The sequence below is a fragment of the Typopeltis vanoorti genome, chromosome 13 (assembly GCF_054136105.1).
Source record: "Typopeltis vanoorti isolate ZY-2024b chromosome 13, IOZ_Tvanoo_1.0, whole genome shotgun sequence".
Lineage (NCBI taxonomy): Eukaryota > Metazoa > Arthropoda > Arachnida > Uropygi > Thelyphonidae > Typopeltis > Typopeltis vanoorti.
In genome coordinates, this window is record NC_143561.1 from 42,707,154 (window position 1) to 42,732,541 (window position 25,388).

At 32.7% G+C, this 25,388-nt stretch overlaps 1 protein-coding gene across 1 annotated transcript in view; it reads left to right on the forward strand.

The window, feature by feature from the left end:
* Naa15-16 (N-alpha-acetyltransferase 15/16) overlaps positions 1 to 23,456 on the forward strand; it is a 396,961-nt gene extending 373,505 nt beyond the window's left edge. Inside the window, exons 20-21 of the mRNA XM_090403132.1 lie at positions 8,736 to 8,833; positions 18,071 to 23,456. Of these exons, the coding sequence (XP_090259258.1) occupies positions 8,736 to 8,833; positions 18,071 to 18,289 (317 nt within the window). The 3' untranslated portion in view covers positions 18,290 to 23,456. The remainder of the gene's footprint in view (positions 1 to 8,735; positions 8,834 to 18,070) is intronic.
* The last annotated feature ends 1,932 nt before the right edge of the window (positions 23,457 to 25,388 follow it).

Here is a 25,388-nt window from a genome sequence, read left to right on the forward strand (position 1 = left end):
ACTTATAAAATATATTTTGCAAATTATGAAGGCAGTTATTAATTGAATCTTTCACTTCATTACTCAAAGTGCTATTCTATGGAAGTTTGTCCTTTGTTGTAGAGAGAAAGAGGTCTAATCCAATCTTTTTTTTTTTTTTTTTTTTTTTTTTTAATGTGACTGTCATTCACAAAATGTGGGAAACCTATAGTGCATTAGTTATGGGCAAGTTAAAATTTTTTTTTTTAAAACCAAACAGAACTTTTTCAGGCCACTTGGCTAGCTAAAGTCCAGAAGGTATGGCTGCCATTTTGAGAAGATGCAAGTTTCCTGCTTTTAGCTCTCTCAAAATTAGTTTTCAATGTGGTGACAGTTTTCGTGCAGTCATTCTGGGCTTTGGCATAGGCAGTATAGGAATGTGGAGTTTTCAGGTGCAAACCAGTTGCTGACTCTTCTTTTGTACAGTCTTGCACACCTGTGGAAGAACAAAGACTTGTATAGGGTATGGGAATTTAGGATGGAGTGGGGAATAAATGTTTCCATGTCATTGAGAATTATTTTGGCGATTTCTCACGTGGCTGGAAACAGTAATCTGACCAAGGAAATGAGGTATAGAAGTTGCATAGGTTATATCTCGCTTGGCTTTCTGGTAATGCCATACAACGTGTGTGTGGGGGAGGGGGGGGCATGCGACAACTGGACAATTCACAATGGGTGACAGAAACTTGCAAATTTTTGCCTGCTTAGCAGGGATACAATTTGGCAATTTTTATTTATTTATTTTATTTTTTGTAAATATTGGTAAAATATATATAAATATAAATATGGTTAAGACTTATGAGGTATAAGTTGAGTTATTTCCACATAAGTGAAAAAAAAAAACTAAAAATAATCCAGACCTAACGACCTAATCTGACCTAAGCTTACCTCCGTTCTAGTTTTCGATAAATTAAAAAATTTTATTTTTTCGAAGAACTAATCATTCCTAAAACTTACTTTCGAAGAATTATATCATATATCAAAATTTGTAGGATCATTTAAGAAAGAGATAGTTAAAAAGAGTGGTTCGAAAATGATTTAAAAAATGAAAAGGTATAATTGCACCATATTAAAATAAAGAAAAAATATAGTTTTTTAATTCATTTATTAATATTATTTTGTAATTAACAAATATATTTACACATGTTACATATATATACATTAAAACAAAAAAGCATGTGAAATTCAAAACAAAATTTTTATTTTAAATTTATCAGTTCATATTATAGCTATATGCAATACAACGTAAATATTCTATTTTTCCTATCGTAATTTATAACTTTTTCAAAATTCTTTGGTCAGCTTCATCGTAATGTCTACGTTTGTGCTGATGTTGAAAACCTGCTGAAAAGAGCCTACTGCTCTTTCATAATCAACATATGTTTTTTGAATTTTTTTGTAGTCCATTTATAAAAATCCATAAATCTGGGTGACTTGTGCCAAAGCTCAATTGCAATTTTCGATGACAGGCTTCCTTAAAATTATTTGTCCTATCTCTTCCATTTATTGTTCTTTGGTACACAGACCAAACATTTGAGGGAAAAATCGGTGGAGCCCTGGTTCTATTATTCCTTAGACCAGTGCTTCCCAAACTTCTGGATGTCAGGGCCCCCTTTGCAAAAATTAAAATATTTCACGGCCCCCCTTGAAAAAAAAATCGTAATAGAGAGAGATATATTATTATAATATTTATTGTATTTATATTCAATACAAAACATACACAGCGAATATTGCAAAAATCAAATGCATATATTACATTTTTTGCCTCTTACCGTATGGTTCTGAAGACGATGCGGGCTGTTCTGGTAAAATATGAAATACTGTCCTTTTTTTTTGAGTCTGTTTCTGCTTCTGATTGTTCGCAAGATTTTTTTTTAAATTTTTTATCAGCCACTTATCCATCTCAGGGTTAAATTTTTTAATGTAGAATAGATCAAATAATATCGCCACTTACCGATACTGGCACACCACAGACTGATAACATGAAATTAGTGAATATTACCTGAATAAGGGAATCCCCGGACCAGGAACATTTTTCTCTTTTGTGACTTTTCTCCCTTTACGGTAATTAAGCCTAACGTGAAACAGACAGCAAAGGCAAGTTATTAAAACGTGCATATGATTGGTGCGGTATTAACAAAAGATCGCACAACCAAAAGATAAAAGCATAGCTGACAATTGAGTTGAAATGCTAACTCTCTTCAACCGAATTCCATATGTGAAACTGCCATAACATTCATTATATATATATATATATATATATATATATATTACTTAGTTTTAACACTTTTATGAATTTTAACACGATCGGTTGAATTTTATTGCTGCTTTGGGAAATTGAACTCACACACATCTAATTAATAACAATAGTTTTTAGTTAGATACTGTGTTTGCCAATGCAACATATGGTTTTGTTTCAGTTTATACAAGTTTCTGTATGAGGGGACATGTGATTCATTAATTAGTGTGTTTTTATCCCAGTTGTCTCTAATTGCACTATTTGTTGAGAAATATATTACATAGACTCTTCATACCTTATTCACTGGCATAATAAAAGTACTTGTTTTTATTGTCTCTGCAGTATAGTGGCTTTTAGGGAGGGCATGTTGTTTACCACTGCAAGCGGGTTACTATCTCCCCACATGAACTTGTTTAAGCTTTTTTTCATGTGTGAAGTATATGAGAAACTTTTATTGGTAACAGAAAACTAGCTCGGATGACAGTGATAATATAAAACAAGTTTTGATATGTATATAAAGTCAATATCAACAGTCCCTGATTACGAACGCGTGATGAAAGGGACAGGAAGATTTGGAGCTTCCCTCCCTGGAGAGCATTCGAAGTAAATACAATAACCACTACTTTGAAATGAAACATATGAATAAGCAATATTTACTAATATTCATTAAGTGCCGAAATACGCAGGAAGCAAAGTTTGTGAACCAACACCAATGTGTGAATTTTTCCATTAAAATATAAAAAATAACAAAAAAGAAATAATAAAAGTTAAATGCGTTTCTTTTAAAATAAAAAAAATCTACTTAGTCTTAAAACATTTTAAATTTGTTTTCATTATTTCATGGCCCCCCCCTCAACAAAACCTATGCCCCCCAAGGGGGCTGCAGCCCACAGTTTGGGAAGCGCTGCCTTAGACGGCCTATGTATGTGTTCATAAACCATTCTAAAATTGGTTCAAATTCATTGGATAAATGATTCTCGAGTTCAGAAATAGTGTAAATAATATCTTGTTCTGGAACAAAAGCAAGTGAAGTGATCATTTTTAAATTTAAAGCAAATTGTGCATCAGAATTGTATCTGTTGAAAGTCTGCATAAAGCTAAATGCTTACGAAGATTTTGTACGAGATGAAAAAAAGCAACCATTTATGTTAGCTTGCGGAAATATTATATGTAAAGCTTGATGAAAATAGGAAATAGGAACAAAACCAGAGAAGCATTCCTGAAAGTGAAAGAACTTAATGGAAAAACAAAACGCACAGTCTAATAACATCAAGGACAAAGATGGAAACATACTCATTGATAAGGAAAAGTTAAATGGAAGATGGGCAGAGTACTTATCAGATCTCTGTGATGATGATAATGGTAACATGTTAGATGATTCACGACACCTTAAGTTAAATGCAACAACAGATACCACTCCTTCCACAAGAAAGGAGGTGAATCTTCCTAATAATAAATCCCCTGGGTGTGATAATATTCCGGCTGAGTTGCTGAAAGCTTTGACTGACAATTATAACTATTTAGTGGAATCCATTCAGGACATCTATAAAACAGTACAATTACCTGAAGTTTTTACAACATCTATCTGCATACCAATTCCAAAGAAACATAATGCACAAAATTGTGAGGATTACAGAACTGTGAGCCTAATATTCCTCTTCTGAAAGGCTTCAGAAGAGGAATGGGAACCATTAATGCTATCCTGGAATTAAAAATACTAATAGAAAGATCACTTGAAAGAAATAGGAACATTTACATATGCTTCATAGACTTTCAGAAGGCTTTTGACTGGGTAAAACGTAATAAAATGTTCAATATATTAGATATATTAGACATAGAAGATCATGTACTTAAGAATATAAAAATGATTTACATCAAACAGAAAATGCAACTGTTTAACTCTGAGACTTCCGAAATGAAAATAAAAAGAGGAGTTAGACAAGGTTGTATCCTCTCACCAAATCTATTTAATATCTATAGTGAGACAGTGATGAAAAAGATTGAAAAACAAAAAACAGGAATTAGTATCAATGGTATAAAATACAACAATCTTAGATATGCTGATGAGACATTCTAATAGCAGAAAACAGAAACAAATTAATCAAATTACTGCAGCTACTAATTGAAGACGGTTAAGAATTTGGATTAGATATTAATGCAAAAAAAAACCAAATTTATGAAAATCTCAAAAGAAATCAGATCCGAGCCAGAAATATTCATAAACAATATGAACAACATACAACAGAATACAAATATTTATGCACTTGCTTTACTGCAGATGGAAAGCAATATAAAGAAATAAAAATAAGAACAGCCATTGTTAAAGATGCATTCTGGAAAAATAAAGATCTGCTCAGAAGTTCTGTGAGTATTGAGACAAAGAAAAGGATGATAAGAACATTAGTGTGGCCAATTTTCACATATGGAAGTGAGACCTGGATATTCAAGAAGAGATTAAGGCAACAGATAATGGCCTTTGAAATGTGGTGTTATAGGAGAGCTCTGAAAATCCCATGGACAGAACATGTGACAAATACAGATGTCCTACAGAGAATGAGAACACAGAGATCTTTATTACAGGAAATGATCCAGAGAAAGATGAGGTTGGCAGGACATGTACTGAGAGGTTCAGCAGGACAGAGGATATTAACAGTTTTAGAAGGAAAAATTGTGGGAAAAGGATCAAGAGATAAAAAACGAAGGACATGGCTTGAAGATATAAGATCATGGACAGGATCACATGACTATACAGAAACAAAAAGGAAAGCCACCAACAGAGAGAACTGGAAGGACATGGTGCTGCACCCTCTCACTGAGGAAGCTACACGAAGAAGAAGAAAGCTTGATGAATGGCAATTTCATAATCAACAGTTATATTTTCGGGATCAAGTAATGACCACATTTCATGTATCATATAAAATAATTTTGTGCATGTTTCAAGAGTCTTATTAGGTAGTAAACAATACAAAACAGAGAAAACAAGCCCTCCATCCTTTCTAGCCAAAATAACAAAAATTTGAGCAAAAAGAGGGGGTGAAAGTAAAAATGTGCCATTCACAAATAATTCATTCAATCATGCTTTGGCTCCACATTGCATAACTTTCACGACCAAAAATTAATATTGTCATTATGATATAAACAAAATATTTATTAACTAGCTGACTCATTTTTTGCATGGGAAATTTCAGTATAACTTTTATATAATTTCATAATTCTACACAATAAAAATAAACTTAATTATAAGCGAGATTTTTCAAATTTTATGTTTATACCGTTCTTTTAACTCGTTTCTCAAAAAAATATCTAAATTTACCAGATAGCAGATCAATAGAATAGAATTGCATATTTGATCTATTATTTTGATCACAAGCTATCATATACAAAAGAGATAAACCAAGGGATCCGACAGGGATGTCCCCTCTCAGCAACTCTTTTTAATATCTACTTAAATGAAATAATAATAAAATGGAGTAAAAATTTACATCAAGGAATTAAACTTTCTCCTACAGTTAACTTAAACACTCTCCTCTCCTCTTTGCCGACGACCAAATAATAATTACAAATTCTGAAGATAAATACAGAAAGCTATTTTAGATCTAAATGAAATATCCAAAGATTATGGTATGATAATATCAACAGAAAAATCAAAAACTATGGCCTTTAAAGGACAAGATCCAACAAGATCTTAGAACAGGTGAATTCATTTAACTACCTAGGATGTATGATCACATATGAAAATGAAAAAGATATAAACGTAAAAATTGCAAAATATTTAAAAATAACAGGTGTAATGAACTCTATATTTAAACCAAACCTAGTTCAAAAACAAACCAGGCTAAAAGTATGCAATACATTAGTCCTACCGGTCTTAATGTATGGAAGCAAAATCTGGACAATAAAACAAAAAGACAAACAAAGATTAACAACAGCAGAAATGAAGTTTATGAGAAAAACTGCAAAGTATACCCTATTTGATCACAAAAGAAATGAAGATATTATGAAAGAATTAAACCAAGAACCAGTAATAGAAAAAATTAAAAAATATAAACATAAATGGAAGGAACACGTTCAAAGAATGAAAACAGAAAGATTACTAAAACAAGCCTTAAAGTACAAGCCATTAGGAAAAAGAAAACCAGGACGTCCTCTTAAACGATTCAACGATGACTTCTAAGGCCGGAACAGGCCATGCTAGGCCTAAATCCTTGATACGCATGATGATGATCTATTATTTTGTCGCCCAGATGTCCGGCACCCACTTGGCCATAGCTCAGTTGACTGTGTGCGTGCAAAAATCTGCACTCTGAACTGCCTAGAGTGCAGACAACATTCACAGCATATTTAAAAGAGTCACTAGTGAGGAAGAGATCCAGATTGTTTGGGAAGTGGCTGAGATTGTCTGGTATTCTGGTGGGCATGGAGAAAATTTGTGTGAGATAATTTGTGATTGCAAAAGTCTCAGCCTGTCTACTCTGCTTGATCTGTGCAGTTGGAAGAGGGCAGCTAGCTGGTGTTGTGGACAGTTAAGTTTCTGAGGAAGATGACTTCACTGTTTGGAGAGTTGGATGGAAGAAAATTAACATTTAAGAAAAGTTGATCAAAGAGTTCAGAGTGGTTGTTGGCATTAGAGAGTGGTAGAGACAGCGTATGAATTTGGTAGAATAAGCTAAAATGATTTTTAGCCAAAAGAGGTCAAAATTGGGAGATTCCATGTTTGATACTACCTGGTGTGGTATATTGGCACAAACATATGCACAGACCCTGCTTCTGAGGTGAGGGTCTGTGCATTTGTAGTTGGGAAATCAGAGATTGAGTAGTGTTTGAGGAGGTTGAGATTTGAGTTTCTATCAGGAAAAGTGGGTGAAGTTTTGCATACGGTGGAAGTGAACATCATTGAGGTTAGAACTGAGACTGCTTATATTTGTGAAATGGATCTGATAGGCCCTGTGAAGTTTGCTGTTGACCACATGGGTCTCACACATTTCCTATACAATTTTTGGGATAGGTTTCTGCACTGATCATAATTGCCACCTTGTTTCATGCTGTATGTAGGTCAGATCTGGCCTATGGGGCTAGTGCCTTCCAATTTGCTGTCACAGCTGATATGAATGCAGATCTACTTGTTGGGGATCAAAGTTACATTATTCAGCGAACCTGCAAATGGCATTATACTTTTTTTTACCTAAGTTGTGTCTTGAACTGATGAAACGATGAGGTCACAAAGCTTGCTGGCATTGTCTGTGGTAGGCATGGTTGCTTTGAGACACTGATCGTGAATTGTTTTGGGGCTTTTTTTTCAGTTGTGTCGATTTTCTGGGAGAAGGTTTCATCAAGCATGATAAGTTCCAAGCTATCTGTTTACTTGTCGAAGTTTAGGACCTATTTAATGGTGGGGAGGCACAGGTGACAGAAAAATAGCAGGCTGAGGTTGTTAGGAGTTTGAGTGCCAATTTATCAATTTTGGCACATTTGGAATGAGTCTGTTGGCAACAAAAATTGCATAGTAAACTTTTTCTTTTCTAAAATGTCTGGTTTGCAGTTTCATAATTTTAAAGCTTCAAAAGGTCTGTCTGCAATAGTGAGACTTGAAGTGCTCTGCTTTGTTGCCTTCATCTTTGCTTTGTATTGCAGGCATGGTTATACATTGGTTGTAAATTAATTTCAGAAGCAAGAATATGTTACATTAATTTTAGAATAATATTACACTGGGTTTTTTTATGGACCAATGAATTTAATGATAAATTATGCCAACAAGTTTCACCAACTGGGCTGTTTGGCTTCTTCAGGGCATACAACGTCGCTAGTACATAGAACAAACATATAAAATATAACATAAAAAGCCACAATGGTTCTTCGTTCTGAAAGTAGCCTAAACAGAAATCAAGGAATGATCCTGCCTGCCGTATGGAAAACCCTAATAAGATCACTAAGCTTGCCAGAAGTTAATTTCGCTGCAAACTACAGAGCATGCACACACAACAATAACTAATGAAACACACGCTCCATGTTACACATCTTTTTAATTTGTTATGTTTTATACGTTTGTTCTATGTACTAGCGACTTTGAGTTGTCTTTGCCATTTTGTATGTCCTGAAGAAACCAAACAGCCCAGTTGGTGAAACTTGTGGGCAAAATTTATCATTAAATGCATTGGTTCATAAAAAAAAAAAAAAAAACAGTAATATTTTTCTAAAATTAAGTTAGTGGCCAAAAAAATTATACTCACAATATGTTATGTTATTTGTTCTGAGCAGTACAATTTTTTCATTCTTAGAGTGATTTAATATGTTCTCTGGGATGGAATTTAATCTTCTCCATAATACATTTTTATTTGCGACTCATTATGGAAAAGATTAAAGTCCTAGCATATCAGTTGTTTTTTGGTGTATTGTTAGACCTCTGGTTTGTTTTACTGGTGAAATCAAAAGCATAAACTTTATATTAGAATAATTCACTAAATTTCTTTCTTTTCATTAGGTGCTAGAATGCTTTGTTATCTGGACAGGTCATCACAAAAAAAAGCTTTGAAACTAGTGACAAGGCTTAACAATCAGATGGAAGGAGTCAGTATTCAGGTGAGTTTCTATTTTGTAATTTTCCACACACTACCTTTTTTGATTATTCATTTTTCATTAAGTATTCATTTTTTGTTTAATAAGTATTCTAGGGCTTTTGGTTTACATAGGGTAAAGCTACTACCACCTGAATCTTCACCAGTAAGGCACATGGTATGAACTTTGACACGTAAATTTTTGGAACCATCCAATGTCTTCCTTCTTCCTGGTCCTTTAGATAGTTATATAAAGAAACTTAATGGGTTGTGCTAAATTGCCAACTCACTGATTGGCATGTTGCTGAGCATACCCTTAACATTTTCTTTTCTAATGCTATCTTAGGTGTATATTATCTTATTGCACTAATATCAATACAGTTTTGCATAATTGCTTTAATTTTATCTCTTTGATTTAAACTTGTCTTTAAAATTAATTATGTCAATCCATATTCTTTATCCACTTCATTTTTAGGTTACTAGCTTCCACTCTTTTTTGTTATGTCCATTTTAGTCTCTAAACTTATCACTTTCCATTTTCTTTATATATATATATAGCTCAGTTTGATAATTTAATTTTCTTGCAAACTTTGAAAAAGAGTAAATGTTTTATGAATTCAGTTACCTAACTGAATTCATAAAAGGATTATCATAGTTTTGCTCTTGTAACCTATACATACTGTACATTACAAAATACCTAAAACAGCTCAAATTAGAAAGTGACTATATCCACTATCCATATTAATGCAGTTGTGATTTCATTTATGTAATACATAAAAGCATGATTTGCAATTTGTGCATAAGTTGCACAAATTGCAAATATAAGTTGCAGTATAAGTTGCAAATCATCGATTAGAATTGAAGAATGTGCAGAAGGAAGACTTGATATTAAATCAGGTTATGCGGTATGATTTATGCCATCCTCACTGTTATTTATAATCTATATATATATATATATATATATATACACACACATACACACATTATTAAAGAAAATGGTCTTAAATTGGATTTGTTAAACTATTTGTTAAACGTATGAGTTAAACTAGATGTATTTAATAGGAGATGACCTCCATGTAGCCTGTAAGGAATGTGGAGAGCTGATCAGGGCTTCTGACAATGTTCATTTGTCACCTTGTCGTATATTCCATTTGTTGGGATTCACCCGTGATACCAAACAAATGAGGATGAACATTTTTTTTTAATCAAATTGTATCCTGCATTAGCTTAAATTGTATGTGGATATGATGGTACAATATGATAAATTGTCAATGGGTAGAATATTACCTAGTTAAACGAAGTCCCTACTGGTTTTCATCAGTAGACCAGCATGAACAGTGAAAAGTTAGCTGTTGGTACAAATCAACAGAATTGAAGTAGACACCATCATTGTAAGAACTATCAAAGAAAAAAAGTGGAACTAGGAGAAGAATTAGAGAAGTACTGTGTCAACATGATTTAAATTAAAGATGACAAGAAATTATATTCTTGGTTTCATCCTTTATTAAGTGTAAGCAAACAAAGTTTGCACGTGAAGTATCTTCATGACTCACCTGCTTGTATACAGGGGCTAACGCCTTCACATCAGTTGCCTTAGTTGTCCCAATGACATTTCAACAATGTCAACAAAATTGTTATTATTACTGGGATAAAGAAGACAAACAGGTGAGATACCATAACTTTAATGATACCTGTGATATACTAAATTATAGAGTATAAAAATTTTGACATGGTAATGATTTGCTGAAAGCTAACAACAGATTTTTCATACTGAAAATGATAGCACATCATCAGTGTGAAATCATTCAATCAATCAGAATGATTCCTTCTCGATCCTAAAAGTTTGGATGATTCTGTCCTTTCCAAATATCTTAAATGATTAACGTCTTGCTCACAGCACTTGCTTTTACGGGTTAACTGATTGTTGTATTTGCCTTGTATTCTGTTGTGATTAAATTATTTATTTGTTCCACACTGATGATATACTGTTATTTTCAACACAAAATATCTGTTGCTAATTTTTAATAAATCTGTGCTGTATCTAACGTGTCTTTTTAGTAGTCAGGTGAGATACTACTAAATCATTACTGTATGATACTATATTTAGGCAGTGATCAGAAAAAGGAAGCAGTAGTTATAATATTCAATTCTAAACATAAACTTCTTAACTAGTGTACAACTTTAACTAGAGTAATGTGAATAAATTCAAGGAAAGAGACTTATTGTTTTTGCCTATGTTATCACAGAAGAAAGAAGTAGAAGAATTTTTTTTTTCATCATTAGAGAGCCAACTGAGATGAAGAAGAAGAAAAACTGGTTCTGGTTAGAGCTCTAAACAGCAAGGTAGAAAATGAATATCACATATATAGAAATGTATATTTGTTTGGGGAAATTTTGGAGAAAAGAGCAAATCTAATAATGATGGTAAGCACCTGTTGAATTTGTGTTTAGGACGCAGACTAGTCATTACAAATCTATGTTCCAATATAAATATGTGTATAAATTCATGAGGAGAGAAGATGAAACGGAAACAGAAAAAGTCTTGTTGATAAGATATATTATTGTTGATAATAACTTCAGACTGGTTGAGGATAGAAAAGTATACAACAGATTTGGAATAGGAAGCAGTCATCATTTACTTCTTCAGATAAAAATTAGTATCACAATGAAAAGAAAAATATGTACGAAAGTTTTAAAAAAAGAACCAGAGTGACTTCCGAAGGTGAACTGTAGAGTCAAATATACATTATGCATATTACTGGATGTAAAAGTTGAAGCAAATGTCAATTTTTAAGAAAAAATGTGGTGGAATTGTTTGCAATAGTAGAAAAATGCAAACTTCATGGTGAACTTAAAAAAATTAGAGCACTTCTGGAAAAGGAGAAATCATTTCAAAAGTTCCTGGCAAGTAAGTCAGCAGATGTCTGTTAGAGAATACAGAGAAAAATTGTCAAAAGCTAAATTATGGGTAAAAAGTTGCTATCATGAGAAGACGTTTGTAAGGATATAAAAGATAAATAGAAAATATTCTAGAGGCTATTGAAAAATCAGTGTAGGAGATAAATACATAGAAATGGAGGAAAGAGTGTTGTAAAAGGAATTTGAGATAATAAAGGTCATATAAAAATTGAAGATATAGCTATTGTGGAGGTGTGGAATAATTACTTTGAAAGATTGTTAAATGAAAGAAGTGACAAAACAATGGTAGAAAATGTAAGTTTCTTGTTTGCATAGTTTCATGAGCCAACAGGACCACTTCCTTAGAACCTTACTGATGTTACCAAAAAAAAAAAAAAAGGTTAAAAGACTAGAGAAGGTAAACATATAACTTATTTAAGTTAAGGGATATTACATCCCATATTGTTTCTTAGCTGAATAAGAAACTCAAAAGAGTTTCATGCCAAATATAGTAATATAGCTCCTAGGAGCTGAGTTCACATTATGGGAAAAATGCCAAGAATAGTGATCGGAGCTTGCTCCACCCTTACTATGGGTTGCCTGAGTGCTGCACTACCAAATGGGTCAGTTGCACTATCCAGGTATTTGCTTATGCTTGGAATCGCCAAACTTTATATAGTTTCTATATTCGGCATGAAACTCTTTGAGTTTCTTATTTGGCTAAGAAACAATATGGGATGTAATATCCCTTAACTTAAGTTCATGTCGCCGAATTGAAGCCTTTGGCTCTTTATATAATTAGTAAACATATAACATTAAGTAATGAAAGAATGCAAAGGATTAAAGAAATTAAACTAAATCATGAAGATAGGAGGATTAGTTGGTACTACCACATTCTGTAATGCAATGCATGCCATAGCCCAGGTCCATAGATGCTGGATTTTTGAATCTAATAATTAGTAATTAAAACCATCATAATTTCCATACAGACATAAACAGCTATGTTTGATAAGGCATTTCTGTTTTTTTTGCCAAAAGTACTGGATGTTTTACATTTTACATTTACATTTGCTGTGTAAAAAAGTAATCTGGATTTGTGTTATCTTTTCTTTTTGACATCATTGAAAATATTTGACATGCAGATCACTCTGGAATGTCCTGTTTGACCAGTATAGCAAATCTGCCATTCTTGATTATGCTTATGCTCTTTATAATGTTTATAACACCTGCTTTTAGTATCTTAACTAGCATTATAAGCACATGCAGAGGGTTTAGCCAATGAGTTCAGACACTTTAAATGTAATTCAAAAAACACCTTACAGGACTTAAAATTAAACTTTCAACTTGCAGTTCTTAACTTGAGTCTTTGTTAACTATCATCAAATTCCTGATATGTACCTCATGGGGGGGGTGTACAGGACATTATGATAGTATGATATGAAAAATGTACCTCATTACTAACTTCTTATTGGCACTTTTCTTCAAAATTAATCTGTTATCTGTCGAGACTTCAGTATTATCATATCTTATGTTTCTCTCTTCTAACGCCCTATTTTCTGTATCAAACCACTGAGATATCGGTCTTCGCCTGTGTTATTTCCCTGCCATTCTGGCAAAAAAAACACCTGTCTGTTGGTAACTTTTCCTCTCCCATTCTATTTAAGTGACCTGAGATTAGCTCTGTTAACACATTCTTGAATGCTAACAATGTCAGGCTCCTTCCTAATATCCTTGTTTTTAATATGGTTCAGCCATTCATGAAATCTGTTCACTCCCCCCTAATCTTTCTCAGAACTCTCATATCTTTCATCTCAAGTCTTTGATCAGACATTTTATTTATAATCCAGTTCTCAATGCCATAAGTTAAAATTAGTTTCAACACCCTTGTAAACAGCAGTTTTAAGTATTTCAACTAATTTCATTCTTATTCCATATAAATTTATTCGTTGGATTTCCTACCAAACCAGCTTTGCTAATTCTATTGTCTATTTCCATGTTTAACATGTTCACTGCTATTGTCCTAATGTAAACTTGCCACCAGTGCCACAAGGTTGTGAGTATTTTCTCTTCAAAATATATATCGATACATTTTTCATTTTTACGAACTCTTTTTTAGTAAAAAATAAATAAATTTCAGAACTTGTGTGATTATATTGATTGAATGATTCTAGCACACACAGGGAGTGCCATTAGTATGAAAAATATGATATGAGAACTCATAATTGGTATCATGATATAGACAGCCATCTATGAGTTACCTAGTAGTTGGCAGTCAACATGTTAATTTTTGCCATTCTTACTAAAAATTATGCTTAAAATAGCTGAAATGTTTTACTTGTTCTATAGGTTCTCCATTTGGGATGCAGTTGATGTTTTTAGTATTCCTGCTTATTTTTGTGGTTTGTCTTTTTATTGCTTTATTACAGTACTTCTTCAGTTTAGTTAAGGAATCCTGCAGACATGCCTAGATTTATTTAGGAGTATGATGTCATCTGCATAAAGTAAAGAGCTGAGATTAACCTTTCCGAATTTGATATCAGGTATAATGCTTTCCTTCATATTATGATCCATATAAATGATGAGTAATAATGGAGGTAATGTGCCCTACTGGATTTAAAATCAAACCATCTTCCTGTGCCTCTTCAATTCTAACTGCCAAATTTCAGCTCAAATGTACACTATATATTGCTCAGTATATTGTACCATTCATACCATATAACCACAGCTTTTCTCTTGTCATATGCCTTTTACAGATCTACAAAACTTAAGTACAGATCCTTGTCATATTCTCATGATTTCTCAAGTATGTGTATTAAAGTGAAAATCTGATCTTGACAACCTTTATTTGGCCTGAACCCAACTTGTTCCTTCCCAAGCTTCCCTTCTACGATTTTTCTTAGCCTTTTCTTCAGTTTTCATGTTGCCTTTATTATCTTTGATTCCCTTTATAATATTCTTTCCTCCATTTCTGAACTCTTTTCAATAGCCTCCAGAATATTTATCATCTTCTGTGTTCTTACTAGTCTTCCCATGACTTTTGTTGAGATTAGTTTTACATAGTGCTTTGCTTTCTTTCGCATTTTTCTATTCTCTCAGAGCACAAGTTGCAGGAACTTTTGATTGATATACTTTCTTATTTTCCTTGACTGCCTCTTTAACTTTCTGAGTCCCACCATGGAGTTCTACTTTTCCTTCCTGGGACAACTTCATCATATGCCCCCCCCCCCCTCCTCTCTCTCTCTCTCTCTCTCTCTCTGACCAAATCAATCAGCACTTGCCACTATATGTTCAAAGTTTGTTTCTTGTTTTCAAATTCTTTCATTTTTTCTTATATAATATTTGTGTATTTGAGTCTACAGTTCACCTCTGAAAGCTGTTCAATTTTGATTTGTTTTAAACCTTTCTTATATACTTTTCTTTTCAATATGGTATTCAATTTATTATCCAGCTGAAAACTAAGTGGTGATCACTTCTGGTTTCAAATTCTCAGCATTAATGATAGCTAATGAGTTCATGATACAATGCACTGAATCATCTGTCTTAGAATTTGCTATGCGAGTTCCTCGTTACTCTTGGTTAATTTAAACGTTAAATTTAATAAATGTTACACCATTTCTTTTCCTGCTTAACACCAAGACATGTTCTTACCTCACTTAATGCATAAAGTATTTTAAATGATGATGGTGCTGCTAAAACTATGAGCAGTGTGATTGAGGGAAGGAACTTCCTCAGTTCCCTCTCTCAGTGAGAGTATTTTATCCATAAACAGTCTTGGAACAGTCCTTATACACAGTGGCACTGACACCAGTGCCACTATGTATAAGATTTTATACACAGTGGGACTTTGGGTTTTATATCAGCAGGTACCCCACCTACTTAGGACTCTAGTTTTTCATCCATGTGTTTCACTTAGTTTTGTGTTATTTGTGTGTGTGTTATATGTCTCATATTGTACTCCTTAACAATGTTTCTGTAAGTAAGATGAAATATTAGGAGAATTAAATATTATTTTTAATCCTTTCTCAGTGCTATTTCACTCCATTAAACTTCTAACATGAGTTCATGAAGATGCCTTGGTGACCAAAGCAAAATATTGGTCTAATAATTTAATAACTAAAGTTAGTTAGTTAATTATTCCTACACATATTTTTTTCTCCTCTAAACACCAACATGAATAAAATCCTGTCATAAAGTATTTTGATTTATATTATCAAAAAAATAAATAAATAAGCTAATGCCTTTTTATTCTGTATGGGGAGTAGTCGAGGCCATTTTAGTCCTATCTAACTTTTGGAGATTGAGTGGGCAGTTCAATCTCCACTGGTAGCCAATCAGAGATAGCTATCCCAAGGCTATCACTAATTTAATCGTTAGGCAATGAAGAGATGGCTAACAAGTGCTGCCATCTCATGGTCCCTAATCCTAATACAGCATTTTTAATGTTTGAAAATAGTGAGGGTTTGATGGTTGATTTTCTTGAGTTTTCGGGAGAAAAAAACCCGCTTGCCCACGCCAGAAATTGACTAACTCAGGAACCAGTTGGGTGGGGGGGAGGCTTAGAAAATGTTCCTCTAGTCAGAGACTAGATTTGAACCCAAGTCTTCCTTCATTCGGTCAAGCGCCATAGAATGCAAACGCCACTTCGTCCCTGAGCTACACAGGCGATTTATCTATTAATGTTCATTAATTTGTTCAGATAACACTGCTGTTGTAACACATACATGCAATGAGGAACACTAATATAATACTTTAAGATCCCAGTTTACATTGTAGGCCACCAACAGGTGCCTCACCTAGTTAGGACTCTAGTTTTTCATCTTCTTGATTTGTTTTATAACATGGCAGACTTGTCTAGAACTGAAATAAAAAAAAAACCTTAAGATTTCACTCTCTGACTCCCAGATTATATGGCTCATCATTCATAAAACTAATATTCCTTTTAGGGCCAAGTTAATAGAATAAGTTCACCTGCTTATTTATTTTCTAAACATCTTGCTGAATTATTTTTAAAAAAGAAAAAACACCTACATTACACATTCTGGTTCTTTCTTTAAGAATTCAGCACATTTTATTTAGAAACTGTTGAATACTTCCATTTCATTGTCTCTGACAGTTGCCAATTTAGATATAGTATCTCTCTCTCTCTCTCTCTCTCCAGTAATGTTTATAAGTGTTGAGTCTTATCAAAGACCTCTTTTTACCAGATATCTCAGGTAAGAAGATATCTTGTTACACTGAATGCAGTACTGTTGAAGTGGTGCATTCTACAAACAACATCTTTTTTTTTGGCTTGTGACACCTTTGGTGAACCAATCAAAGACTTCATTTGATTTGTAAACTTGGAAATGACTGAGAGGATTGCAACAAGGGGAAACTCCTCCCATCCCATCTCCCCCCCCCTTCTACAGTTCTCGCCATGGAAAATGTTGAAATAATATCAACAGTTCCATATAAAAGTACTCAACCATCAAATAGAATCAACTATCCAAGACTCTATCCTTTCTACAGAAGGAAGCATTTCTTATAAAACATGCTTTTCCTTATAACAAAATGGATGCATAGGTTAAGCATATTGATGAAATACTCTTCTCATTCTCCCTCCTCTCTTCCTGTATCTTGTTGCAATTCTCTCAGTCGTTTCCAAGTTTACAAATCAAATGAAGTCTTTGATTAGTTCACCAAAGGTGTCACAACCATGGATAAAACATTTAGGTGTTTATCAAACCTCTTACCTTGCTCATATAGGTGAGTAGGTGGGTGGATAGGACCACCAAGATGACACCAAACATGGAAAGCACAGAACTAGTAGCCTATGCTATTCATAAGGCTTTACACAGCAACATGTGGTAAAGAAGAAAGGAGCCATAGATGTACAGACTATCTGACCTTGCGCTCCATTCAGTCATTAGGCATGATTAGAGATGATGAATTTGACTCCACATGAAATAAATTACGTATCTATAGCATTCCTACTACAAGCACACTGTAAGCTGTGAAATGATGTTTCAACAATAAAAACTTGAACATGCAGGAGAACATGTATTTGTTTTAACCCCAGTTCTCATGAAATAGACCAAATGGAGATTTCTTGTAAATTTGCTACAGTTAATATAGAAAATATCTTTAATAACAAATGGCTAATGTGTTTATCATCAAATTATTTTGCAGACAGGAACATCTAAGTCAACTGTACTCACATTTAGTCTATAACTGTTAAAAAATTATGAATGAAAACAAAAATGAATATTTTTGTGTTATAATAAAATTATTCTGCATTATCAGGTATACTTATTTTATAAATATTTTTATGGATTAACCTTAAAACTTAATTTGAAGTTTAATTTTGTATGATTTTTTTCAACAGACCTGTACAGATGTTCTAAATGCTCTTCGGAGAGGTGATTTTGGACCATGTGATGAGGCATTGACTGATTTCATTGCTAAATGCCATGAATTATATCCCTATGCAGTAGCCTTCCAGACTGGAACTCCAAAAGTTGACCAAAAAGTTGAAACTCAGCTTCCAAGTTCTCCAGATAATCCTGTTTCAAATCATGTGGACAGTATAACTAAAGAAGAATGACCATCGCCTACCCCTTAAGGTGTTTGCAAATCTTTTTTTTCTTCCACTTTTGTCTCCAGCTCCACCACCTGGACATTAATGGCTGCATTCCGCTGCACTCCTGGTCTTGCTGTTTCCCAGGAGTGGATGCAAATGTGACAGATATAGCTGAATGTGCTCAGACTCCAGAAACAGCTACGACTTACAGTTCATGTGTGTGTTTAGCTTCTGACTGTGAAGTTGTTGTTGACCTAGTATGATGCATCTCCCCATTCTGACTTGTCACAGAGCTGCAACAGACATTTATCCCATATATGCTCAGCTTTGGGCATCTGAGGGAACTGGGCAGGATTTAGAAACTGACCTCTTGAATCAGTGTATATAAGAGGCGCTACTTTAAAAAAAATAATAATAATAAATAAAAAACAATCGGTACACCTGTTTGTAGTTCTTGACAGTTTGTTTGTTGTGGAAGATATTTTGTTCATTTCGCATGTTGGTGTGAATAATACAAGCAAAAGGATTGTTATAGTTGGATGATTGCCGTTTTCAGGAATTGCATTGATCAAAGATGAAAGGTGTAAGTTGTTTCATAATTGGATCTCCTGCTAGTCTAACTACAGAAAAGTCATTTATAGATAGAACATTTAAATAAAAGCATAAAAATAAATCCCACTTGAAGAATGACTTGATACAGCACTATTTAGATGTTTGCAATTGCCCTTGTACTTACAGGAGCTACATCCTAAAAAAAAAAAAAAATCATTGAACCATTTAAAAAGTTAAGTGTTTTCTTGCAGAAACTTTTCTGAAAACAGAATTCCCCATGGTTGAATTAGCATTTGTAGTTTTCATAGTGGTCATTAAGTCGATCAGTAGTATTATTTAATATATCTGATAACAGTTGTCACATAAATGTATCTGTTTCTAGTGTGACAAAAAAAAAAAAAAAAAAAAAAAAAAAGATTCCAGCCAAGAAGAAAAAAAAAATTTTAGCTATATTAATTTTTGTACTAGTTGCAAATGACACACATGGTGTTTTCATTTTCATAATTGGAGGGGAGTCTGTGCAAATAGACTTAATTTGGATTCTGTCTTAATTTGATTTAATTGCTGCTTTTTATAAGACATACAGCTGTTCTTAGCAAAATAATGGGGGGGGGAAATTGTTGATGCTAACAGATTCAGTTATTAATAAAACTGCAAAATATGTACAGTTTCTTAAAAATATAATAGAAAAGTTCATTCACCAGGCTGGGTTTAAATTTATTCATTTGTGTTTATTATTGGAAGAAAGAAACAACGACCACACGTGATCTGTTGTCAGCAGTTATAGATGCTGTTTGAAAAGTGTGTTATCCATAAAGTGTGATATCTGCTAGCTGTTGTTCAGCAGTTACATTTCAAAAATCTTCTACTCTTAGTTTAATGAAATTGCTCCACTAAGGGATTTAAGGGAGGGGAAATCTTTTGTAAATGCTTGCTTCAAAGCCCAGCAGTTGGACTATTTTGTTACTGTTGCAGCCTAGGTGCCACAACTTTGTTGTACTATTTCTAGGATTGGCAGGTTGATGCTGACCTACAACAAGGTCCTCCTACAAAATGACAGTGGCTGTAAGAGGTTGTGTATACAAATGCTATGTAACATGGAGTGACTCAACTGTAAAGGACAACCAACCTAAATTAAAGCATTTTTGCCAATGTTTCAGTTATTTTTTACTACCACATTATGCAAAAAAAAAAAAAAATTCTATCTTACAGGCTTAATCTGTTACTGTATGTGAAATCCCAATTGTTACTTTTTAGGGTCTCAAATTAATAATGGAGCTTTACTATTTTTACTATTTGTTATGTATGCTGTGAATTACTTAGTTAATGTTTATTCTCTAATTAATTATGCTTTACATAACTGTTGATTATATAGTTATGCGCTAAATTATTTTGTTTATATATTATGTGTATATATATTTGTTGATATCCATCCAAACTCCAACTCAATTACAAAACAAATCTTGATCCTTTAACTTGATTTCAACAGATCAACACCACAGTTTTATTTATTTTCAGCAGTCTGCATTGGGTGGAGAGGGAGAGTTAAAAATACAACAGTTATCCTCGTGACATGTATTTTCATGTTATTTTTCTCAATAAATGCATACTTTTTGATAACATGTTAATAACAAGCATAATTATATATATATATATATATATATATATATAATTTTGAGAGAAAATCATAACTATTTAACGATCCTAAAGTATTAATCATCGTCACACTAATTCTATGATAACTAACAACATAGTCATTAAGATTTTGTTAAATTATATCTACCAAATAAATAGCACTGTTATGTCTTTGAAGGTGTGTCAAAAATGATAAAGGACTGGAGCAGGGGAGAAAGTCCATAAAGTAGGGTTCTGTTTTTTTCACCTGACAAACTTTTAGCTATTTCATTTTTTCTGATTGGCTGAACAATATTCAGCATCACTTATAAAATTCATGTAATCATCTGACATGGTTTTGTACTTTTATTATATCTTTTCATCTGCAGTGGCAAATATCGAATTGTATGCGTGAATATAAAATTTTTTTGGTAACATGAAAAAAATTACCAATTCCTTTTTCCTCATTTCATATGGCTGTCCATCCAGGTGCACTATTTTTAAGTAGTTTAAGGAAGACTGGAAACGACTTTGAGATCTCAAAACAAAGCTAGCATAAGAGAATTTATGAAGTTGTTGGATGCCAAGCATCCATGAAGCATTTACTAAATGTTTCACATGAAAGTTGCCAGGCCACCAATTTAGACTTGTATCATATCTGAATGTTTTGTAATGAAAATCCTAATCACATCAGAAAACAGGGAGGAAAAAATGAAGATAAGGATGATCAGTATTTAAAATAATAAATAATAATAAAATCATTATAGGGTTATAGGGATCATGACATGAATTGCCTTATCTAATATCTAGAACATTTATTTGTTCCAGAAACAAAATGACAGAACTCTGTTTTAAAATCCATTTATTTACTCCATCTGAAAAAATCTCATTGGATAGGTCTTGAGGATGAGGTCATTGACCATTGAGTATTCTCAAGAAAGGATTACAATGATTTTAACTTTCTTCCAAAATTGCATTGGAATGTTTACATTGTTTCATTTGTTCTTAAGCATCTCTGAAATATTTGCTTCTTCCCAAATGTGATCTTTCTCTCTCAAGAATGAATTATTTTTGTGGCTAGAAGTCAAGCTGTCTGTGAGACCATGTTCAACTGCAATTCATATGTTCTCAGAAATTGGTCTTCAAAATTGTTTTGAGATATGTACAAGAGAAATATTTCAAACTTTTATATGATGGGCTTTCATATATGTCTGTCTTACAGTTATTAGTTTATTATATGATATAAAAAAGAGAAGGCATGTGAATGTTTAGAAATTTCCTTTAAATTATGTGCATACTGTTATGAGAAGGAAAAGAAAGACCTTACCTTGTTTTCCAGCTCCTTTCCTTTGCACATAATGAAAACGTTTGAAAGCAGAGGTTTGCTTGAGCATGAACATTTAATTACTAATTGAGTAATTGTCCACTCTTCAGTACAAATATATTCATTGATAACGAAACTATATTCTGGTACCAGTCCTGTATAGAAATAGTTTTGAAGCTGTAGGTCCAAAATGCAAAATTCCACACATGAATAATGGGGGGGGGGGAACTTGTGAAACAAGATCAATAATATCTTTAAAGATAAACATTTAATATTAATAAAAGAAAAAATATATATAAAGTGAAATTTGCAATAGCAGAATATTAAAATTTCATAAAATCAGAAAAACCTTAGCTAGAAAATAGAATAACTCCTCTTTTGAGTAAGGTTGAAAATGTAATCACATTTCACATTTGTTTCTTAAAAAATGCTATTAGTTCATTATTTCACAAGCTTTTATTTTGTTTCAGTTAACCATGTTTTTTCAAAAAAAAAAAAAAAACATTCTAGCTAATCTTTTTTAATCATTCCAATGGCTCTTAGATCATAATTTATTTCTAGAAACAGAATTATGTCAATGACACTTTTTTCATTCTTGCATTCTTTCATCTAAAAGAAAAAAAAATCTGCTTTCTTTATATGCACTGACTACTTTTAATTTGCTAATATGTTAATGCTTAGCTAAACATGAGTTTGCTAGTCATACCAAGAATCAGAATAAGAAGGTGATCTCTAGTGGGAAAAAAAAGTTTTGAACTGCTGGCTTAAAATTTAGGTATAATGCATTTTTGGTTAAAAGTTCTGAATAAAACTTAAAAATCATCATTCTGTTATACTGAAAGGAAAGTAGCAAAAATAATGCTGTCTAAAATAGAATTTTGCAGTTAACAAAGAATATTTTCATTGCTGCAGATATTCTGAAATGACACTGCAAAATTAATAAGAACTTGCATAATAGCTCATTCTCCCTATCTCTATATGTGTCTTCTTTACTTTCTATACTATCTATACATACTTTCTTCACTTTATATCAGGCAGGGTTAAGCTAGCTAGCTTGTCGATGAAGTGGCAGAGCTTCTTATTCCAGAAAACTTGAGTTTTCCTTCCATGAAATAAATCAGATTAAGAGTTCATGTGACTAACAAACATAATACACCGATATCTTCTGTTGGCACCACACTAATAATTCTAATCTTAATGCTGTTTTCTATGTTTATTATTTGAATTGTATTCATTTCATAGCTTAAGAAATTTGCATATCCTAATTTTAAACATCCTTAGTCATCTAAAAGTTTAACTTGATTGGTGAGGGAGGCAGTTAAACTTGCTATAGCCTATCACTGTAATCTTTAATTAATGAATATGAATGACTTTCTCTTTAATTCATATATTTTAAGAGTACTCTTGTAACAAGGATAAGTGCATCACCTTTGCAGTTTTCTTTATAGGCACATTTCACAAAATGTTTAAAATGCTTAAGCACCTGTTACATTTGTTTTGTCTGTATACAAGTTATTTCTAGACCTTAGCTGGATATAATTTATTGAAATTTACTATTTTGAATTCTTACAAATATTTGTTGTGCCATCTCAGTTTTTATTTTGATTGATGACCACATGCATTGGGGAAACATTTAAATAACTTCAATCTGCTAATGGAAGTTAATAAATTTTGTACCTAAGATGTACACCAGAATATGTTCATGTTGTTCTGTTTTTGTTCAGTGAGATAATTTTCATTAGCAAAATGATTCAGAGTCATAATAATAATTCTACACTGGCTAGATGGAATTTAATAAAATTTGTTATTTTGGATTTCTACTAAAATTTGTCAAGTACAGCAGTTTCTTATTTATTCTTACCAGCCTTCAAAAATCAAATAAATAAAAAAAAAAAAAAACCCTTCAACAAACTGACCTGTGAATAGATAAATGTTTCATTCCAGCTGACTTCTAGTACAGCACCATGAAATTATACCTTTAGTACCAACCCTTCAATTATCTAACCAAATTGATTTTTCACTATGGTTGGATAATTGAGGAATTACTTCAATTTTAGCTTTATTTATGGTCGAGAATTTAGGAAGACAAAACACGCGTGTTAAAATAAATACTTTACTTAATACTAAGATCTAGTCTTAGTATTAAGACCATTAAAATACATATGTATAAGAAAACAAGCTAAATGCTCTTGTACTCTACAAAGTTAAAATAAATCTAAGCTGAAGGTTTGCGGTAGACAGAGAAGGACTCAGGCTGTCTCTCCTCTGTCTCCTGCAAACCTACACATGCACACAGGCCAGTACATATGCAAAAATTCATACCACCACCCAACACAAAAACTAGGAGTCATAAGCACCCTCAAACACAGAGCACTAACTATTTGCTTGAATGAGCAAGCTCTAAACCAGGAATTCAAGATCATTAATCACACATTTATAAAAAAATGGCTATAATAAAAAAACAATTCACAAAAACACCACTAAAAACAAAAAAATATTTTAAGAATGCCATATCCATACTGTCAGAGGCATTTCAGAAAAAATAGAACACTACACAAATACAACATCAAGACTACCTTCAAATCCCTGACAAAATTAAGAAGTCTACTCAGTTCTTCCAAAGATCCTCTTCCACACCTGGCCCACCCAGGGGTTTACAAAATCCAGAGTAATGTAACCTACCCTACATAGGGGAAACAGGACGCACTATACCAATCAGGAAAGAAGAACACAAACGACACATTAAATACCTCCATTATGGAAAAACTGGCCTATCAGACCATGCACTCCATACATACCATAGAATCGACTGGAAAAGGCACCAAGTCCCTACACCATGCCAAAGCCTGGTTTGAGAGGAAGTTTAAAGAAGCATGTGAAATGATTAAAGACAATCCAAACCTGAACAAAAATGAATGACTAATCATTCCAAGAATGTGGAGGTCCCATCTGACTATTATAGCAACCAGAACAAGCCCAGAAGGAAATCTCAATATGAGAGGACTTGAGGAATGTTTATTGTAGTTCTGTTTGTAATTTTTTTAACTTTATTTATTTTATTTTATTTTTATTTATTTTTTCCTCACTAGAGGTCAGACTAGATAAGGGATTAATAAGCAGCTTAGATTCATTTTACCTTTGTAGAATACAAGAGCATGTAGCTTGTTTTCTTATATATATATATATATATATATATATATATATGCATTTTTCTGATGACCTCAATACAGGGGTCGAAACGTCAATTGTTACTTTCTTATTAACATAATATAGCAATATTAAGTAAAGTAGTTATTTTAACACGTGTTTTGTCTCCCTAAATTCTGAACCATGAATGCTGACTACCGTGTAACCTTAAAAGAAAGAATTCAGCTTTATTTAGACCATTTATATTGACAAAATAGTAAAACAAAGGTATATGTATAGTACGTAAGTCAAAAACACATTGATGTTCATTAATTGCACTCTTATTTTTTATATATACCCATCAGATTTTTACAGATGTGCCACCATTTGGTATAACTGATTGATTAACATAAATTTGTCATATGCATCATGATTCTGGCAAAAATGACAAATATCAACAACTGAACTTCAGCTCTTATTGCACGAAAAGTGTTATAAGAATCTCTT